Here is a 17907-nt window from a genome sequence, read left to right as displayed (position 1 = left end):
TAAACAATGATTTTTTATTTTTTTTATTTTCCTAATCATACATAAGATTGATTTATCCACGTGGGTAGCACGTTTTCCATGGCAGTTGGTCCCCCTACATATATATATAAGGTACATTCGTGCAAAATGCAACCACCAAGTTACTTGTTTCTCTTGAAAGCATCTTTGTCTTTGTAATTTTAGAAATGTGGAAAGCATGAATGAGTTGGACGAGGATATATATTAAAATCACGTGAAAAGGTGGATTGATGACTGATGAGTGGTTCTAAGGATACGTGCAATAATGACGCAAAAAATATATTTAATTAATTAAATTTATATATATATCTAAAATGTCACATGCATTTTTAGTACAATATGTAATTCACGTGTATTTTAAATATTAGACTTTTTACATACAAAAAGGCCAAAAAAATATTTGTCAATTATTTGACTACTGTTTTGGTCGCGTTGAAAAATAAACTTCGGCCTATCCAGGGGACACATTAGTCTCCTCATCGTACTTGATGCATTTTAACACCACAAAATCTACTATCTTTAATTCATACTTTATCTTGACTTTCTCCCTTCACACATTTCATATCTGATTAGCAAAATAAATAAATAAATAAAAGCGAGAGAGAAAGAGAAAGAGAAGACGGCATTTATGTTGCACTCATATTTGGGCTTCGATTCACCTTCATACGTTAATAATTTTTGTATAATTTTTAAATAATTTTAATAATATTTTTTAAAATTAACCATTAAATCTATTTTTTTATATTTAAATTTTATATATTCAATAATTAATATTTTTAAAATAAAATTATTAAATTATATAAAAATTATAAACGTACCGTATCTTTCCAAAAAAGAAACTAAATTTACCTATAAAAAATGGGACCAAGACCAAGACATATTGATGTAGTGTGACCACAAGGCACAAGCAGTCTCAGACTGATCACATTCACCACGCGACTCATGGATGAAATGGATGGGTAAGGAAATGGATGGGGTAAGGAAATGAATGAAGCCACTACATCACATTGATGTTAGAAAACCAGTCAAAGCTTACACGTCTTCTTTAAAAGTAATGATAAAGACTGTATTTTTATTTTATAACTTGCTTGTAACTCGTGTAACTCGTGCTATGCGTGGGATTCTTCCTTATAATTTAGTTTAATAATAATAAAAAAAAAAATGGAAGAAGAGAAGTATAGAAAATATAAATAAAAAATGAAAATTGAAAAACACTAATATAGTATAATAGGGACAAAAATTTATTATAAACTGGTTTATAGAAAATTTTCTACAACTCACATTTAAAAAAGACATGTATCCTTTAAACATGTGAGAAGCACATGTTTTTTTATTAATGCTATTAAAAAAGCATGTACAAAGTACATGCTATTTAAATAACATATGCTTCTCACATGCCAAATGACACATGTCAATCTTATATGTGGATTGTAAAAAATTTCCTACAAATCGGGTTGTATGAAATTTATGTCCATATAATAGTGTTATCTTTTTTGTATTACACAAAGTAATAAAAAAACTACTCAATAAACATAATACGCTAAAAAATCATCATACCCCGTACAAAAAATAACCATAGGAAACTCTCTCTCACCATCATTTTCTTGAATTTAGTGTAAAATTTACAAAAGATGAAATAAGTAATTTGAATGAAAAATAATATATTAATTACATAAAAAATAAAGAAAAAAAAAAGAAGAAGAAAAGAGGAAATGAAATAAGAGAACCATAGAAAATATAGACAAAAAATGAAAAATAAAAAATACTAATAGATAAATTAGAGTTTTCTTTTCTATATACTTTTCCGGTTCATATGAAATCTTGAAAATCAATATTGTCTATCAATTAAGCACGTTAACAATGTGCATTATACAGGGAAAAAAAATAGTGAACAATGTAAATTAAAAAATCGTCATACCTCGTACTCAAAACAACAATTAATGTAAACTCTCTCTCTCTCTCTCCATGGTTTATTTGAATTCAATGTAAAATTTAGAAAAGGAAAAAGAAAAAAAAAAAGAAAAAAAAAAAAGCAATTTGAACAAAAAAATAATATAAATTAGGAAATAGGGACAAAAAAAAAATGTAGAGAAAGAACAAAATCATAGAAAATAAAGTAAAAAAAAAAAATTGTAAAATGGTAACCACTAATATAATAAAAAATAACTATTTTTATATACTTTTTCTAGTTCCAAAGAAATTTGTAGGTATAGGAAGAAACTACGGTCAGATAGATATTTTTTAATTCGACCATCATTCTTATATATAGAGTAAAAGAAACTACTTTTTCAACAAAAATAAAAAAAATAATATAAATTATCAATGCAAAAATAAGGATAGAAAATCAAATCAGAAAAACAGAAGCACATAAAATAAATACAAACATATTATTTACAATTCTATTGAACACAGCCCCGACAAACTTGAAAGACAACCTAAAAAAAAGAGAGGTTATAACAGTATTACAAACAAAAAGGTTATAACAATAGCAAAAACTTCGCTCTCTTTGCTTTGAGCACCACTCTCCGGTAATGTAAACAACATTGCAGTTTTGCATAGCCACAAACCATTACTTCTCCATATATTTATTTGAGAAAGCAAGAGATATTGGAGTGACTTTTGACATTTCCCAAAGAAAAAAAACTGACATTTGACTCTTTGAAGTTTAGTTTGTAACGGACATTTAGTGTTAGAGTAAAAGATTTTACTTAAAGGAAGAGAGAGAGAGGTAGAAATTAGTGAGAATTTAATGACAACAAAATTAGAAATTAGAAATTATATTTTTATCTTACAATATTGATATGACAGTTCTAACTAATCATTGGATTAGCCATTGTCACTTTAACATTGTTGAATATTTGTGAAATAAAAATGTGATATAGAAAATAATTATTATTATTTTTAACAATTACTAATCCAATAGTTAGTTAAAATTGTCACATGATAGTTGTGAGATAAAAACTGTAATTTATAACATTACTTTTTTAATAGATAAAATAAGAGTAATGCTATCTACCCTATTTTTGTCTCACTATAGTGACATGACAAAAGTTGAGTGGACATTTGATTTCTTTATTTTTTAACTAAAGCTATACATCACATTTTTATTTCACTTTTTTAATGTAGCACCGCCAATCAACCCTTATTTTCTTTTTTCTTTTTAAAAAAAAACAATAGTTAATCTAAGGGTTAATTGACAATGTCACATGATTAAAGTAAGATAAAAATGTGATATTTTATTTGGGGTTGGGGGATAAAAAATGTCAAACTCGTTCTTCAACCTCCACAACCTTCTCAATCTGTAATCTCTCTCTCTCTCTCTCTCTCTCTCTCTCTCTCTCTCTCTCTCTCTCTCTATATATATATATATATATATATATATATGGGGGGTCGGAGAAGAGCCTCTAACCAATGTTTATAACCACAATACGCCCAATGGCTTAAGACAGACAAAATTGAAGAGAAATAAACATTAACAAACAACATAAAACACAAAGCACTCAAAAATAAATTAATTAGGTTTTGTTTGTTAAATCATTCTCCTTTCTCATTTTTGTTTTATGTTTTCAAAACAAAAACATTAACAAATAACCTAAACCACAATACTCAAAACTAATTTTACTTTTATATCACGACAAAAACATTTTTTCAAACAAAAAGTAAAAAAATAAAAAAGGGTCTTCCAAAAAGCATTAACAGATACTTTTCTGAAATATTATTAATGTGAAACCAATACATTTGAGTAATTTTCTAAGACAGGTCCTACCAAAATGGTTTTTCAATTCTATCAGATGGTTTAGACTTTAGAGTGTATGCGGAAAGTGTTTCTAGAAACTTGTAATTGCTTCATCTGTAAAGGGGAACGGGTATGGTAAGCATACTAGCAAACCTAAAGCCAAAACTAGTATTCCAAGGGCAACGTACTTTTCATCAGGATCAGTTATTTCCTCAGAAAGTGGAGCAATTGGCCCCCTTTGTAAGAAGAATATCAGAGCTACCCAATAAAATGCCACATCACTAAACAGTGATGACAATCCAAGCAGCACGATAGAGGCGGCTGTGAAGCGAGTTGAAGCCTGTCATATGAAAACATTTAATCAGTATAGCAATTATTTACCCTCTATATCTGAATTTCCATAGCAGATTATGTTTCAAGGGTCTTAGACCAGCTTATTAGCCATCTGAAAGTGTACTTGCGGCAGTAGCACAACCAGGCTCAAAGTTCAAGGTTCCACTTCAAAATTATATTTAACTTACAGATGGCATACCTTTCTTCCCCATATGGCAAAACTGATTCTCCCTCCATCAAGCTGTCCAGCAGGGATGCTGTTGATGGCATTAATAAGGAGTCCAGCCCATGCCCATATTACAAGGGGATTAACAGATATGGGAGTGCCTTCCTTAAGCACATTGCCAAGAAGCAGCTTTGCTATAAAAGAACCAGGAGTCACTAAGTCTTGTATCTCTAAATTAATGCAACAGAAGCCAAGAATGACATGATCACTGAAAGATAGAATGCACATGGAAGTCTTGAAAAAATGAATGTGATTGCTGGCATATTCAGGAGTAAACAAAACAAAAATTGAGATACTATAACCCACAATTTAACATGTACGCATACATTCACACAGTCTCTGCATGCAACATATGTCTAGAATGAAGTGCTTACCAATACCCCCGGCAAGAAATGACTCATGCAATACAGAAGCATCAACAACAACACCAATACCATCTGTAGGTGGTAGGATGAACCCTAAAAGCAAAAGAACAAGACCAAGTGAAAACCCGGCTAAAGGTCCTGCTGTTGCAACTTTTAGAAGATCTTCACGTTTAGATACAATATTTATAATCCTTGTAATGGCACCAAAAGAGCCTATCTGCCACCAAAACAACTCATTAGATTTTCAATATGCATTTTACACAAGCAGAAATCAATATCGTGCAATATACATGTATTTTGGAGAAAGCACAACTTAATAGCCAATATAATTGCAATCTGCCCGGTGCTAATGAGGCCAATTTGCTGTATAAAACAACTAAAAATATATCAAAGCAGGTAGCAGAAAAATTCAAAACAACCAATATAGCCATTCAGAAAACACGTTAAGTTAAATCACATCATTTGTCTATTGTCCAAACTCTCTTTCGCATTTCTTGCAACTTGCGACAAGATTTAATCATCAGAAGTAACATCGGATCCTGCAGTCAAATTTTGTTAGGTATAGAAGAATAGCAGTTCCAGAAGATCTAATTAGGTCATTTAAAGTCAATCTAGCAGCAGTTAGAAGTCATTGTCCAATAAAGTTGCTTCTGGATGCAGCTTGGTAGCCTGGTAGGACTGGCTTCTAGTAATAGCATGCCACGAGAAATAGGATAAAGGTACTGCACCGTGCAGACTTAGAAGACCTCACTTAATTAAGAGATAGAAACAAAGATCCACCAACTTAAATGCAAAAAAATAAAATAAAAAGATTCATCTTAAGAAAAAGAATTAGTAAAGGATAAGCACATGTATCACCTGCCAACTAGGAACGAAGTAAGGGACCCCAAGCTTAATTCCAGTGCTTTTTGCAACTAAAATGTGGCTGAGTTCATGTATCCCCAGGATAAGTGCAGTTACCAATGCTCCAGGTAGGCCGTCCTTTAACAAGTCGAGATTGTCAAAAGTTGATCTGAGACATTAATATTATAACCTTTGCTGTCAAAAAATCAATATACAACTAATGTGGACTTAAGTTCAAATATACGCAACAGATCAGAATCCACCATTAAAATTTTCATAAGTAGATAATCAAATGAAAGTTCTCCAATTAAAAAGAACAAAGAAAAAAGAAAAAAAAACTGTTTATCAACAAGAACAATAATGGCAAAGAGGAGGAGGAAATGTCCTTGCAAAAAAGGATAAAATATAAGCAAAGAAGTATTGATGTCATTTGTCCTCTCAGATGAAAAACTACGCTCAACCTATTCGCATAGCAGTCATATTGGAAATACCATTCCTGAAAAAATTTATTTACTTTAAAAAAAAAAAAAAAAAAAAAAAACTAATACCCTAAATTATAATTGGTGTGCAATAAAAATAGAAAAATCACTACCTAAAATGGAAAAAGGAACAAGAATGAGACATTGATTTGAGGGTAAAAAACAAACCATACTTTATATTTACTTAAAATATGATATAAAACATAGAAAAATGGATTGCATACAGTATGCTGGACTGCAAAGCAGGCACATTCCGAAGCAGTAAGGTAAACACTGTGACCAGTCCAAAGGCCCCAGCAGCAAACCACTCTGGGACAGCTGTAAAACATAATATCAAAGCAATTTTAGTAAATATTACATAAGCCTGACTGTTACTGGTTCAGCTCCCTAGTGTCTAATGGAAAATCTTATGACAAAATAGAACAAGTAATTTAAGTGGAAGATCTGAATAACTACCAGTTGTCTCTGGTTGCAAGGTCTTTCGTGGAACTACAACTGCCACCGGTTTATCATCCTCAGGATTGACCAGAAGAAAAAGCTTATATAGATCCCCAAAGTTATCCTAAATATAGATGGTGCGGAAATTGAGTTGAACAGAGAATCAATCAGAACTTCATAAATGTAAAATGACATGAGCACAGGTAGAAATACCTGCAATCTCTTTGCTATCTTTTCATAACTTTTAGCAGCCTGCCCTCGCAGGTTCCCTTTGAACAACACTCCACCCTAGCAAAAGTAACACAATATGATGGGGAGGCTTATTTCAAGCTAGGCATAATAAAAAAAAGATATGTAGAATTACCAGGGATAGAAAGAGCATAACATGAATGCAATAATAATCGTTATCATCTATTTTGTTATAATCATCCTTTGGTTCCCTCCCATTGTATTTGAAAGAGGTAAATAACTCCAAAAATGAATTCCTAACCTCAAATAAAACATTGATATGAACTTCAATCAAGTAAAGTTCCTTATCCATGTTGCAACCCCCTTCAGTTCTTTCTTTTTCTTTTTCTTTTCCTCTTATTTTCTTTTTAACTTCCCTTCAAGCAGAAGTTGCCAACTTGCCATTATGGGAGGGAAGGGAGAGTGGAGTTCAAAGCTGTGTAATTAACCCACCTCGTATGGATCCTGGCTTGTCACGAAAAATGTATCAAAGCCAAACACTTGATTCTTAAGAATTTCAATTGTTTCCTTCGGAATCGTGATCAATTCATCCAGTTGCTGTGGCTGTTCAGAAATTTTTTACCAAAGAAAAGTCAAAAGGGAGAGTCAAATAACAAAAGCCTTTTCTAATGCAGGAAATGTTACAGAACTTAATCATAATCACCTTCACACCTGGCAGAGGTGATCCACTCGCAACTTCTACACTATCAACATCCTGCTTCATACAAAATCTTAATACAATTAGGCTTCAGAGTGCCACGCTCACCAAAACAACTTTCTGAAAGTAAAGGAAAACTTACAATGAGAGCCAATCCTGAATGCACAACCTTTTCTATTTGGGAATGAGAAATGCTACACAAACTCCCAAGTTTACACTCTCAAATGCTTACTCCCTAACATAGCAGTAAAAATCCAATGGTGATTTTCACTACCACGTCAGGGAGTAAGCATTTGAAAGTGTAAACTTGGGAGTTTGTTTAACATTTCTCTTTGGAAATTAATGGGAAAATTACAGTCTTTCAAGAACCCTTAAAGAGTTAATTTTATGCCAAAGTACATAAGTCATGAACGCAGGGTAAGTACAAATGTGCATATAGGAGTTAAAATACACAGTGAACAGGTGTCATTATTGCTAAAAACCTCTCTGCCCTTTCCCCCTTTAAAGAAGCATTATTCGAAACGGAAAATAAGCTCTTTTTTTTCACATCCGTCAATGGGAAAGGTTATGAATATGACATCTAATTGCTTGGAGGATGCAATATATACCGATCGAGAAGCAAACATAGCAATTTGACTATTCCATAAGTGAAGCAATTATACTATATATTAGAGAAACGTACCTGGACTCCACCTTGAGCCGGAGTTTCCTCATCACTAATGTTTACTTGTTCAGGAACAAAAGGCCGAGAATCAGGCTGGGGGTCATTTTGCACAAAGGAAGAAGTGGAATGTGGCATTTCCTCATCATTATCCACTTCTTTTTCCTATATCAGATAAAGTCCAACAATTACCACTGTTGAAAACAACACTTTTGTTTTACTGAACCAAGAACAGAAAATTACGTAAATTACTATGTCCAATTTTTTTAGACAAACCCATTATTAAATCCTTATGCAATGCATCGAATTTCGCAACTAGATGATTATATAACCAACCGCAACCAAAAATAAGAACAATACAAAAAAGAGGTACCTTATCGGCATTGCTATCTGGTTCACTCTGTGTCTCAGTCGCTTTACAAGCAATCTCTCGCTTCCCGCAAAGTCTTAATTTAACAATACAAACCAAATTCAAAAAACAACAAAATGCGAATTTGATATCCTTTCCGATAAGCATATAATTACACAATATAGTTACCTCGAAACTTGGTGCAACTTCAAGGAGCTCCAACGACACCGTTTTCTCCGAGATCCAGTCGAGGAAGCAAAGTACGGCTGAAAACGAAGATCGCAACAAGAGCTGCACTGCGATATAGGAACGAAATTCCCGCGAAAAGTTGCCGGAACATTCATTTTCGGAGTGCAAGAAAAGCTTTAGACCAATCGAAACCCTAACGCCATAGAAAGCTCTAACTTGTTAGGGTTTTTCTCAAAATTGAAGAAGATTCAAGAGTCTCTGAGGCTTATCCAGTGAGAGGGAGAGAGCAAGGGAGGCAAATGAATTATCTGCAATTTTTGTTCGTTGCTTAAATACCCACGTAACGATATTTTCTTTTCTTTTTTCGGAAATCGAAAAGAGAAACTTTGACAACTAATGGGGAACAGACACGTGTACAGTCGGTAGATATGAGCGGGGCATGGTGAGAAATATCGTTTAGTCCACGTGGCTGTTTGATAGGTACATTATGATTAGAAACAAGGAAGGGTCGTCCTATAAAAAACAGAAAAAAAATTCCTCCGTTCTCCCTTTCCTGACACCTCCTCCCCCTTCCTTGCAACCCCATCTTCCTATCCTTCTCTTCTCTCCGCCCAACCGACCAGTCGTCCAAAACCCTTGAGAGTTTTCTCTCGTTCCAACTAACCCACCAAAGCTTCCACCTCTTTTGAGGTTACTATTATGCCGGATATTTTTTTGGCTCTTTATCTTCTTGCTCTGCTCTCAACACAGAGCTCAGCGGTTTATCCCGTCTCTTTCCACCGTATTTTGTGCATTTTTTGGATGGTTTTTTGGATCGAAATCTTAGAACTTAGATCTACTCTTCCTGGCCAATTTTCGCACAACGCGCACCTCACCAGTGGGTTCGCCGGCGTCCTCTGAGTCCACCGACGGTCTTCATGCTCCCCTTGTTGCCCTCTCGCCGGAGCGTCTTCTGCACGCGCCAAGGATCTTCCTGGCGCGTGTGAACCACGTCTCCTCCTTCCGCCTCTCCCCACCACAACTTGCGGCGTTCTTTGGCAGCTCCAACGTCTCCCACTGGCGAGAGGCCTACCTCTAGCTGCGCGTGGCTCTCACGCGCCACCAAAGGTGGCTCCCACTCCCCTCCCCTCATACGGACCTCTGTTGTTGGTTATTTTCCTTTTTTTTGTTGTTGTGTTTTGTTTTGAGCTTCTCTGTTTATCCCTGTATCGGTGTTTAAGTTTTTCGGACTCTTTATACATCTTATACCATCTTAACTGGTGGCCTCGATTTTTGGCATCCGTGTTACGAATTATTAGGCTCGCATCTTCAGTTGCATTGCCCCCGCATACTTTCGTTCTTAGTTTAAATTTCGGATTGCCCAGCCCTTATTTTTGTTGTTTTTCATTCTTGTTGTAATTCTGTTTTTTCATGTATCTAAAAAAAAAGGTCGTCCTTTTTATTATATATATATATATATATATATATATATATATATATATATATATATTTTAAGTAAGTACAAGGAATGAAGGAAAACAGGATGGAGAAACACATAAAAAAAAATTAAAAAAAAAAAAAAAAAAACAATATAACCAGTGCAATACAATAAAATCCTCCCCTCATCCTTCTTTGTCCACCTCTTTTGCTTAAAATCAATTTTTTTTTATTGTAAATGGAGGATGAAGGATGAAGGATGGATGAGGGGTGCATGTGTAGCAACCCTCTTTTTGGAATGATGCAAATGAATAGCCCAACCAAGAAATGGGAAGCAAATTTGAAAACCACAGCATGGGAGAGAGTAAGTGACTGGACTAGAGCTACTGAGGCGGAGCACCACCTCAATGTTCGGCGAGGAAGGTACTCGACGATGAAGGCACATGAGATACTGCATTTGAATTTGTAGTTAGATCTAGAAGTCTATAGAAACAAAGGAGGGATATTAACTGCGGAGGTCCGAGTGAGATGGAGCAAGGAAGCCAAAAATTTGTGGTGGAAGCCAAAACAAAGGGGCAACGTGTGAGGTGCACTCAAAGCAAATGGGGTAGGCGATAGGTGGATTTAGGGTCGGTGAAGGTGGAGAGGGGGCATGTTGAAGGCAGAGGGAGCGTATTCACAGTAAACTTAGCTTTCAAGTTGCAAACAAAAAAAAAAAAAGGAGGGTGGAGACTGAACTCTTCCTTCCTCTCTGATCGGCACTCATTAGGAGGAATCAGACATTCACAAAGAGAAAAGTCACTAGAGATGTAAAGGGAGAGACGAGATTTCTAGAAGTTTCATATTGTTTTTACTTTACTAAAAGGGAAAAGGTTTCAGCTTTTAAGGTTCAAAAATTTAATCAAATCGATCTTTAAAGTTTATTTTATAATTAAATGATTTCCTCCGTCCCATTTCTAATAAAATATCGAGAAATGATACACATACATCTCATACACTTTTCTTACTCATCTCCATACAATTAAGTTTCAAATCTATCATTGAATTTGTATGACCAATTTATCAATCAAACTGAATACGGTTCCTATATTATTCATGCTGATAGGTAACTTAGATTGGAATGTGTAACCTTTATAAGTATTTTGGGTTCTTGCTGGATTTTATATTCCTGAGTGCCCTTTCGGTTTGTATATAGATATAATGAAAAACTTAGGCTAGTCATGTTACCGGGTGCCATCAAGTTTACTAATTTACTAATAAGATCTTAGTTTCGGATATGAGTTTTGCTACTTGATCCTTAAATGAATTCGTGGGTGGGAAAAGCAAATCCACCTTTTAGTTTGTTGCTACAACACACAGCAATGTGACTACTAGCTAAACCAATCTTGTTCCGGTTCATTAAAGGGCTATTCAGATACTAGCGTTTCTGTCCCAGAATATTAGTGGTAACGACGTAAGAAAAGCGCTAACAACGTCTAAGTTATTATTTTCAAAGAACTTACCAATTTAGAACTTCCTATAATCTAAAGCCCAATCTTACCTAATAATGGAATAATGTGAGACTTAACACCATGAATGCCTTTATAATCTACCCACTCAATGTGAGATATTAATCTTTCCAATGTGAGACTGAAGTGTTACAATCTCCTCCATTAAATCCCTGACGTCCTTGTTAGGACCACGTCATGCAATGCTCCAGTACAACATGACATGACTAGGCTGCTCTAATACCATTTATAATGATCTAAAAAAAGTATTGGTCACATCTGCACTGTCACTCCAAAATAACTAGCTAATTTAAAGTTCTTTTAAATCACTTATAAAGTTTAATTTCATTTAGTAAAGAACTAATGTGTAATTTACAACCACATGTGCCTTTGTAATTTACCCACTCAATATCAACAATGCCACTTCTCAATATAAGAATAGGGTGTTATAGATTCTAAAGCAATTCTGCTGGTTTTGTGGGTTGCAGGACTGGAGATAATCTTTTACTTCATCCCCTTGGTGCTGAATGCTGATATCGGGGATTAAAACATACTTGTACTTCAAAGACCCAATTTGGATCAAACTGACTAGCAAAGCATACATTTTTCTTCACCTTGGAGAGCTACTAGAGGAAGCATCAACAATTTATATGTACGTAGTATAGAATATATTCATAATGCATCTAGCATAAATTGCTAGTCATGATCGACAAGTGTCACCTTGTTTCGTGGTCATACGTAAACACAATTGAAAGAGAAAACAACACTTCACATATCTTCAGGCCTAACGTCCCACCTTGTCTTGCGCTTTCTTGGCACATCCATCCGAGTGAAAAACTTCGCAATTTCCTGTAATGGCGCTTGTGGTAGGCGCACAAGATCTTGCTCATCGTCGCTGCTGATCCATCCATAGCAAGGTCTACGCCTTCGGGCTGGGAGAACATCCACCGGATGTGGGCAGTGAACATCAGGAAGAGAGCAGATAAGAGTGTTCACAAGAAGTTTACTGCTACCAGAATCTTTGTCATTGTTTCTAGTTACATTATCCATATGCTCTTCTCCAGAATTCTGCCCCAACTCAATGTCTTTCCAGCCCCTTTCTTCTCCTTCTGCTGGTGGGGATCGTTCCTTACCATCTGCATAACAAGCGCATACAATATATACAATGGCAATGAAAATAGAAATTATAGAAATTATATGGATGTTTAAATACAAATCTTTTTTCATTCTATTGCCCAAAAGGGTGTTGTGTTGAATTTAAAGCATTTTATCTGTTAAATCACCACTTATCCTAAAAGTTTAAGATGATGATAGGAAGTAATGAATTTAATCATTTAATTTATATTATAATACTCTCCCTCGTATGTGGGCATAAACTCTACCTCAAGAAGAGAGGCCCAACACAAGAAAATTTTAAATGAAATGGGGGTAAATGATGGGACAATGTCCGAATTCAAAACTTTTGCTCTAAAATTATGTTAAATCACGACTTATTCTAACAACTTAAGCTGACAAATTTAAATTATGAGAAATAATTTGGAAGTTGATTACCAAGATCATTGGTCAGTGATACAATGTCCAGAACTTCACTAGTCTGTGACATAGAATCTAAAGCCTCATTGGTCTGCCTCGTAGTGCATGTAGCCACTGGATTTGAACAGGATCCAAGAATGACTTCCCTTGAGGTTGAGGGCCCAGCAGCTGGTATCTTGATATTATCTCCACATCTTGCATCATCTTGTAAAGAATCATTCTAAAGAGAATATACATATTTATGCGTGCACAAGTAGGCAATTCCATCAATTATATTCATAATTTTGAAATTCAATGTTTGGATTCACATCGTGATTATATTTGTTTAATAAATTACTTTACGCCAAAGTTCAAGCCAAATTTTAATATCAAGAGTAGCAGGACCACAAGCAAAAAGCACAAAATCAGTAGCACAAGAGTTAAACAACTACCACAATAAATAGGATAATACGAGAATAACAGCACATAGGGGAAGGACCATTACTTATGAATGCAAAGCAGCTCAGCACTAATGTAACAGCAGAATGTTTCAGTTCGAGAGCATAATAGACATCAGATGGTATCGTAGACTCTACAGTTCAGTCCAAGAACATAATAAACTACATTTTTGTAAGTAGACCCTAAAGTTCAGGACACAGGAATACAACACAGAAATGCCATACACTTAACTTAGGGTTGTAAACGAACAGAGCTAATCACAAATAAGCTCGGGCTCGGCTCGAAACCAGTTTATTTATTAAACGAACATAGCTTAAATAAAAATTTAGGTTCATTTATTAAATTAACCAAACTCATATAATTTCATTTTAATTATTTTTAATTTGTAACGAGAACATGTTAAATATCTAAAAAGATAAAAATGAATTATCTTCTTAATTTAATAGATATAGCTTGAATTATTGTAATTGTGAATTTTGATATAGATATATGTGTGTTTGTGTGTATATGAGTGGGTTTGTGTGCATGTATATGTGTGTAATGAATGTATATTACATACTATTAGACAAACATATAGGCTCGAGATAAATTGTTTAAAATTCGAGTTAATTTATCTAATTACTCAAATAATAAATCTTAACAATGATTAAATAATTAATAATTAACATAAATTTATGAAAAAAAAAATTAAAGACATTTACTTTATATATGTAATGAATAATTTAATGGAGTAGCTCGTGAACAAGTTCGAGTTCATTAGAAAAATAAATGAACTAAACTTGAACATATTATCTTGCTTGGTGATAAGCTCGTCTCGCGCCCGAAAAAAATAAAATGAACCGAATTTGAACATTCAATACTCTGCTCGATTACAGCCCTACATACACTCAACTGGAAATTCCTAGCAACTCTTATAACTCAACAGCCAGAAAGCAATATAATACAGGCTCATGGTAGTAATCCAAGTCCCTAAAGTCCCACCTTTAAAACATGAAAACTGTGCACTAAAGTTTCGACTTGGAAATGCGGGAAACTAATAATAAAAAATGTTTTCACAAATAATTGAAATCTTAAAATTTGTTTGGCAAACAGGGGAAGATCCAAATGATTCAATCATTTACCTTTTTACTGTCTCATTTTCTTGGCAAACAAACCCGGGGTAAGAGTTTCATTGCTGGAATGATGGAGAGACAGGAATACTTATCCAAAAATATGATGGAGAGACAGGAATGGACATCGATATTAAATGGGGCATTAGGCAATTTGCCTATGACCTCGTTAAAATGAATTTCTTCATCGTTGCCTATGGGGGCATTAGGACTTGGAAACTCAATACCTGATTGAATTAGTGTCCACTTTTCTGTCTGGAAACATGTTTTCGAGGATGAGAACGGGGAACATATTTCCTGCTGTTTTTATTACAAAACGCGTTTGCCTAATCTTAGCTTCTTTAGATTTTTTTTAAGTTCTATTCTCAGTTGAGCCACATACGTATCAGAGGCTAATTTAAGCCGAAGTCTTCAATAACCCAACCATTGAACTACTAAAAGACAAAGTTCAGATTGCCAACTTCTTTTCTTTTTCCTACTTTTATCAGAAACCAAAATCCATCCTGTATATCTACTTCCCAACAAAAAGCCAAGCACATAAGAAATCTATAACAACCTCAGCACAGAACAGTAGATAATTTACCTCCTCTTTCTGAAAGATGTGATCAAGTAGAACCTTGTAAGAATCATGTTCAATGAAGAACCAACCGTCTTTTCCATAAAGCTGAATCAACCCACCTTATCAATGTCAAACACAACCAAAAACCCAGAAATGTCCATGCTTTTTAACAAACGAAGAGAGAGAGAGAGAGAGAGGGAGGGAGGGAGGGCGGATAATTTACCTCCTCTTTCAGGAGCTCTTTGACCATTTCCCGAACAAATTTCTCAGAATATCCCAACGGACGCATAGCATCAAGGGCTGCATCCATTCGTGAATTCTGCAAAATAGATGCAAAGAAAGAAAAACAAAATAAAAAGAAACAACGTAAGTGAGAAAAGAATGGGGAAGTGTGAGAAAATAGCTAATCAACATCAACATGTGACTTTCTGTAACGAAAAATGCCAATCAGAAAATAGTTTGAGAAAGCAAAAACTTGCTAAGAAAACAATTTAAAGAAAAGGTTTGAACTTGGGAAGGTATAAGAAACGCTGAGGGTAGCAGATAACCCATTTGAAATAAAACCGAAAGAAGAAGAAAAAAAAGTCGACAAAGCGTGAGTATAAGCTCGGAAAAGGGTAACAACCTTACTAGCCCTGGGTCTTCTTCGTGGAGCCATTGCTACTCTCTCTCTCTCTCTCTCTGCCTTAAAAAAACGAGGCCTTTCTACTATTTTGCAATTGCTAAACCCTAAACACCCATACACACATGCACAATCTCTCCCTCTCTCCGTCCCTGGCTCTGTGCCTTTATAATCAGCAGAAACACCACATCCATTCTCTTTGTCACGCAATCAACCTGGTCAATGCTTATTATATGTACGTGTCAGCGTTAGAGAGCATGAAATTTCGAATTTCCAATACCCATGTAGCTTCATTTAGAATTTACCAACTCAATGATGCCCTTCGTCATTTTTTTTTTTTTTTTTTTTGAGAAACCCTTCGTCATTTCTCATTCAGCAGGGCCGACTCAATACATCTTACATAAATTTAATCTGTGGAAAATCTTACAAATCAAATTTTAAAAGTCATATATATATATATATATTAAGCTATTAAAAAAATATGCGAAAAGCTTATCACTTGTGTGGCTCCAAAATATGAGGAAAAAAATTTTAATTTTTAAATATAAACAATATATATATATATTATTTTTTTAAATAATATATATTATATTTTTATTTCATAATGGTAATATAGTAGGCCCAATTAATCATTGAATTTTTTTTTTTAACATGGTGTGATCCAAAGATTAGTTAAGACTATTACATCAATATTGTGAAATAAAAATATAATTTATAGTATTATTTTATTTAAAATAAAAATTATACATTCATCACTTACCTCTCTCTCTTTATCTATTTTATAAATTTACCGATAGATTTATAGAATTCAAATGAAGTCTCAGTACTCTTCTACCCAGATGAATGTGTAACATTCATTAAATCTTTTGATTATGTTACAAGCCCAATCCTAATATCGTTTAAGAAAAAACACATTTAACACCATTTCAAAGGAAAAACACCCACAACACCTCAACGCCGTTTCAGCTCTTTACAGGACTGGTCCGACTGGATTTTCTGGTGATGTGCCGGAGATTCTAAGGTGGTCGTCAGAGAAAGCCAAGGACTTTCTGAGCTAGTGTTTGAGGAGGGATCCAAGGGAGAGATGGACAGCTAAAGAGCTTCTTGAGCATCCATTTATAGCAGAAGTAGATTCTCATTATATTCTGTGGAAATTAAAGAGTTCAGTTCACCCTGAAGTTTTTTGTTTTTGGATGAATAGTTCACCATGAGTTCTCCAAGTAGTCTATTGAAACAAGGTTTTTGGGATTCATTAGAAGTATTGAAATGTCCTAGGAATCTGACCCATGAAGGTATTTCGTCCAATTCTCCAGCTGAAAGGATCAAGAGGTTGATTGTTGGGACTGTGCCATCAGTTTCATGTGTGCCCAGCTGGAACAACAGCCCCACAAAGTTACTGTCGTTCCACCTGCCTGGAAACGTGCAGACTAACGGGGTCTCCATATTAGTCCACACCATCATCTACTTCGGACCTCTCATCATCTTCCTTGTCTATGTTAAAGCAGTAGATTCTGCAGTAGCCAAGAACAGCAACAATCCCCAACATCTGGCAATCAACAATCACTCCATGAATCAAGGCCCCGGCAATCAACACTCATTCCATGAATCAAGGCCCGGCAATCATGCATAAGTGATGGATACGCTCACCAGCTCATCAGAATCTCACTAAACAGGAAACTTCTTCCCTCACACGCATAGCAATTATTGTCCAAATATACCCCGCAGCAGCAACGGTACTTATATTGTTTCCTTTACGGTTTCTTTCCCGTATTCTCAATGTCTCCTTACCTATTCTATTCGCACCTTACCTGTATAGAGCCGACTACTCTGTAACTTACCATATTGAACATCTGTAAACATCAACATATATAAGGAATACAATTCTAAGCTTGGAATTAAGCTTCCAAGTCCTTTCAATTCACTGTTTTCCAAGTCTACACACGTAAAACAGAGGAGAACAGAGTTACTTGTCGGTGTTTTTCTTTTGAAACGGCGTTTTTCTTAAAACGTCGTTTGAGTTAAAATATATTGAAATTGAATCTCAACCATCAATTTTTAATATAGGAGATATCCGGTACTTTTCTCTACATCATCGGCATGAATACAAACTCCTGGGAAAACACAGGCACTGTTTTTTACTTCGTTGAAAAGCTAAAGCCTTGGGAAACATTCCGTACCTTAAACTATGCTGTGCCACGTGTCAAACATTAACTGTGACGT

General features: G+C 34.8%; 2 protein-coding genes across 2 annotated transcripts; both read right to left on the bottom strand.

The window, feature by feature from the left end:
• Nucleotides 1-3710: 3710 nt before the first annotated feature.
• On the bottom strand, nucleotides 3711-8827 carry LOC133862238 (probable zinc metalloprotease EGY2, chloroplastic). Its single transcript, XM_062298012.1, has 12 exons — nucleotides 8524-8827; nucleotides 8359-8431; nucleotides 8007-8150; nucleotides 7331-7381; nucleotides 7120-7230; nucleotides 6652-6726; nucleotides 6457-6562; nucleotides 6225-6318; nucleotides 5537-5690; nucleotides 4688-4895; nucleotides 4287-4447; nucleotides 3711-4094 (listed from the first exon to the last, which is right to left on the bottom strand). Exons 1-12 carry the CDS (start codon nucleotides 8676-8678, stop codon nucleotides 3846-3848), a joined length of 1581 nt encoding a protein of 526 aa, XP_062153996.1. The 5' UTR covers nucleotides 8679-8827; the 3' UTR covers nucleotides 3711-3845.
• Nucleotides 8828-12071: 3244 nt separating this feature from the next.
• Nucleotides 12072-15955, bottom strand: LOC133862277 (uncharacterized). The gene is made up of 5 exons (XM_062298043.1): nucleotides 15691-15955; nucleotides 15289-15384; nucleotides 15090-15170; nucleotides 12978-13179; nucleotides 12072-12562 (listed from the first exon to the last, which is right to left on the bottom strand). Exons 1-5 carry the CDS (start codon nucleotides 15721-15723, stop codon nucleotides 12195-12197), a joined length of 780 nt encoding a protein of 259 aa, XP_062154027.1. The 5' UTR covers nucleotides 15724-15955; the 3' UTR covers nucleotides 12072-12194.
• Between the last annotated feature and the right edge of the window lie 1952 nt (nucleotides 15956-17907).

This window comes from Alnus glutinosa, chromosome 3 (assembly GCF_958979055.1).
Source record: "Alnus glutinosa chromosome 3, dhAlnGlut1.1, whole genome shotgun sequence".
Lineage (NCBI taxonomy): Eukaryota > Viridiplantae > Streptophyta > Magnoliopsida > Fagales > Betulaceae > Alnus > Alnus glutinosa.
This window is presented reverse-complemented; position numbering and strand designations above follow the sequence as displayed.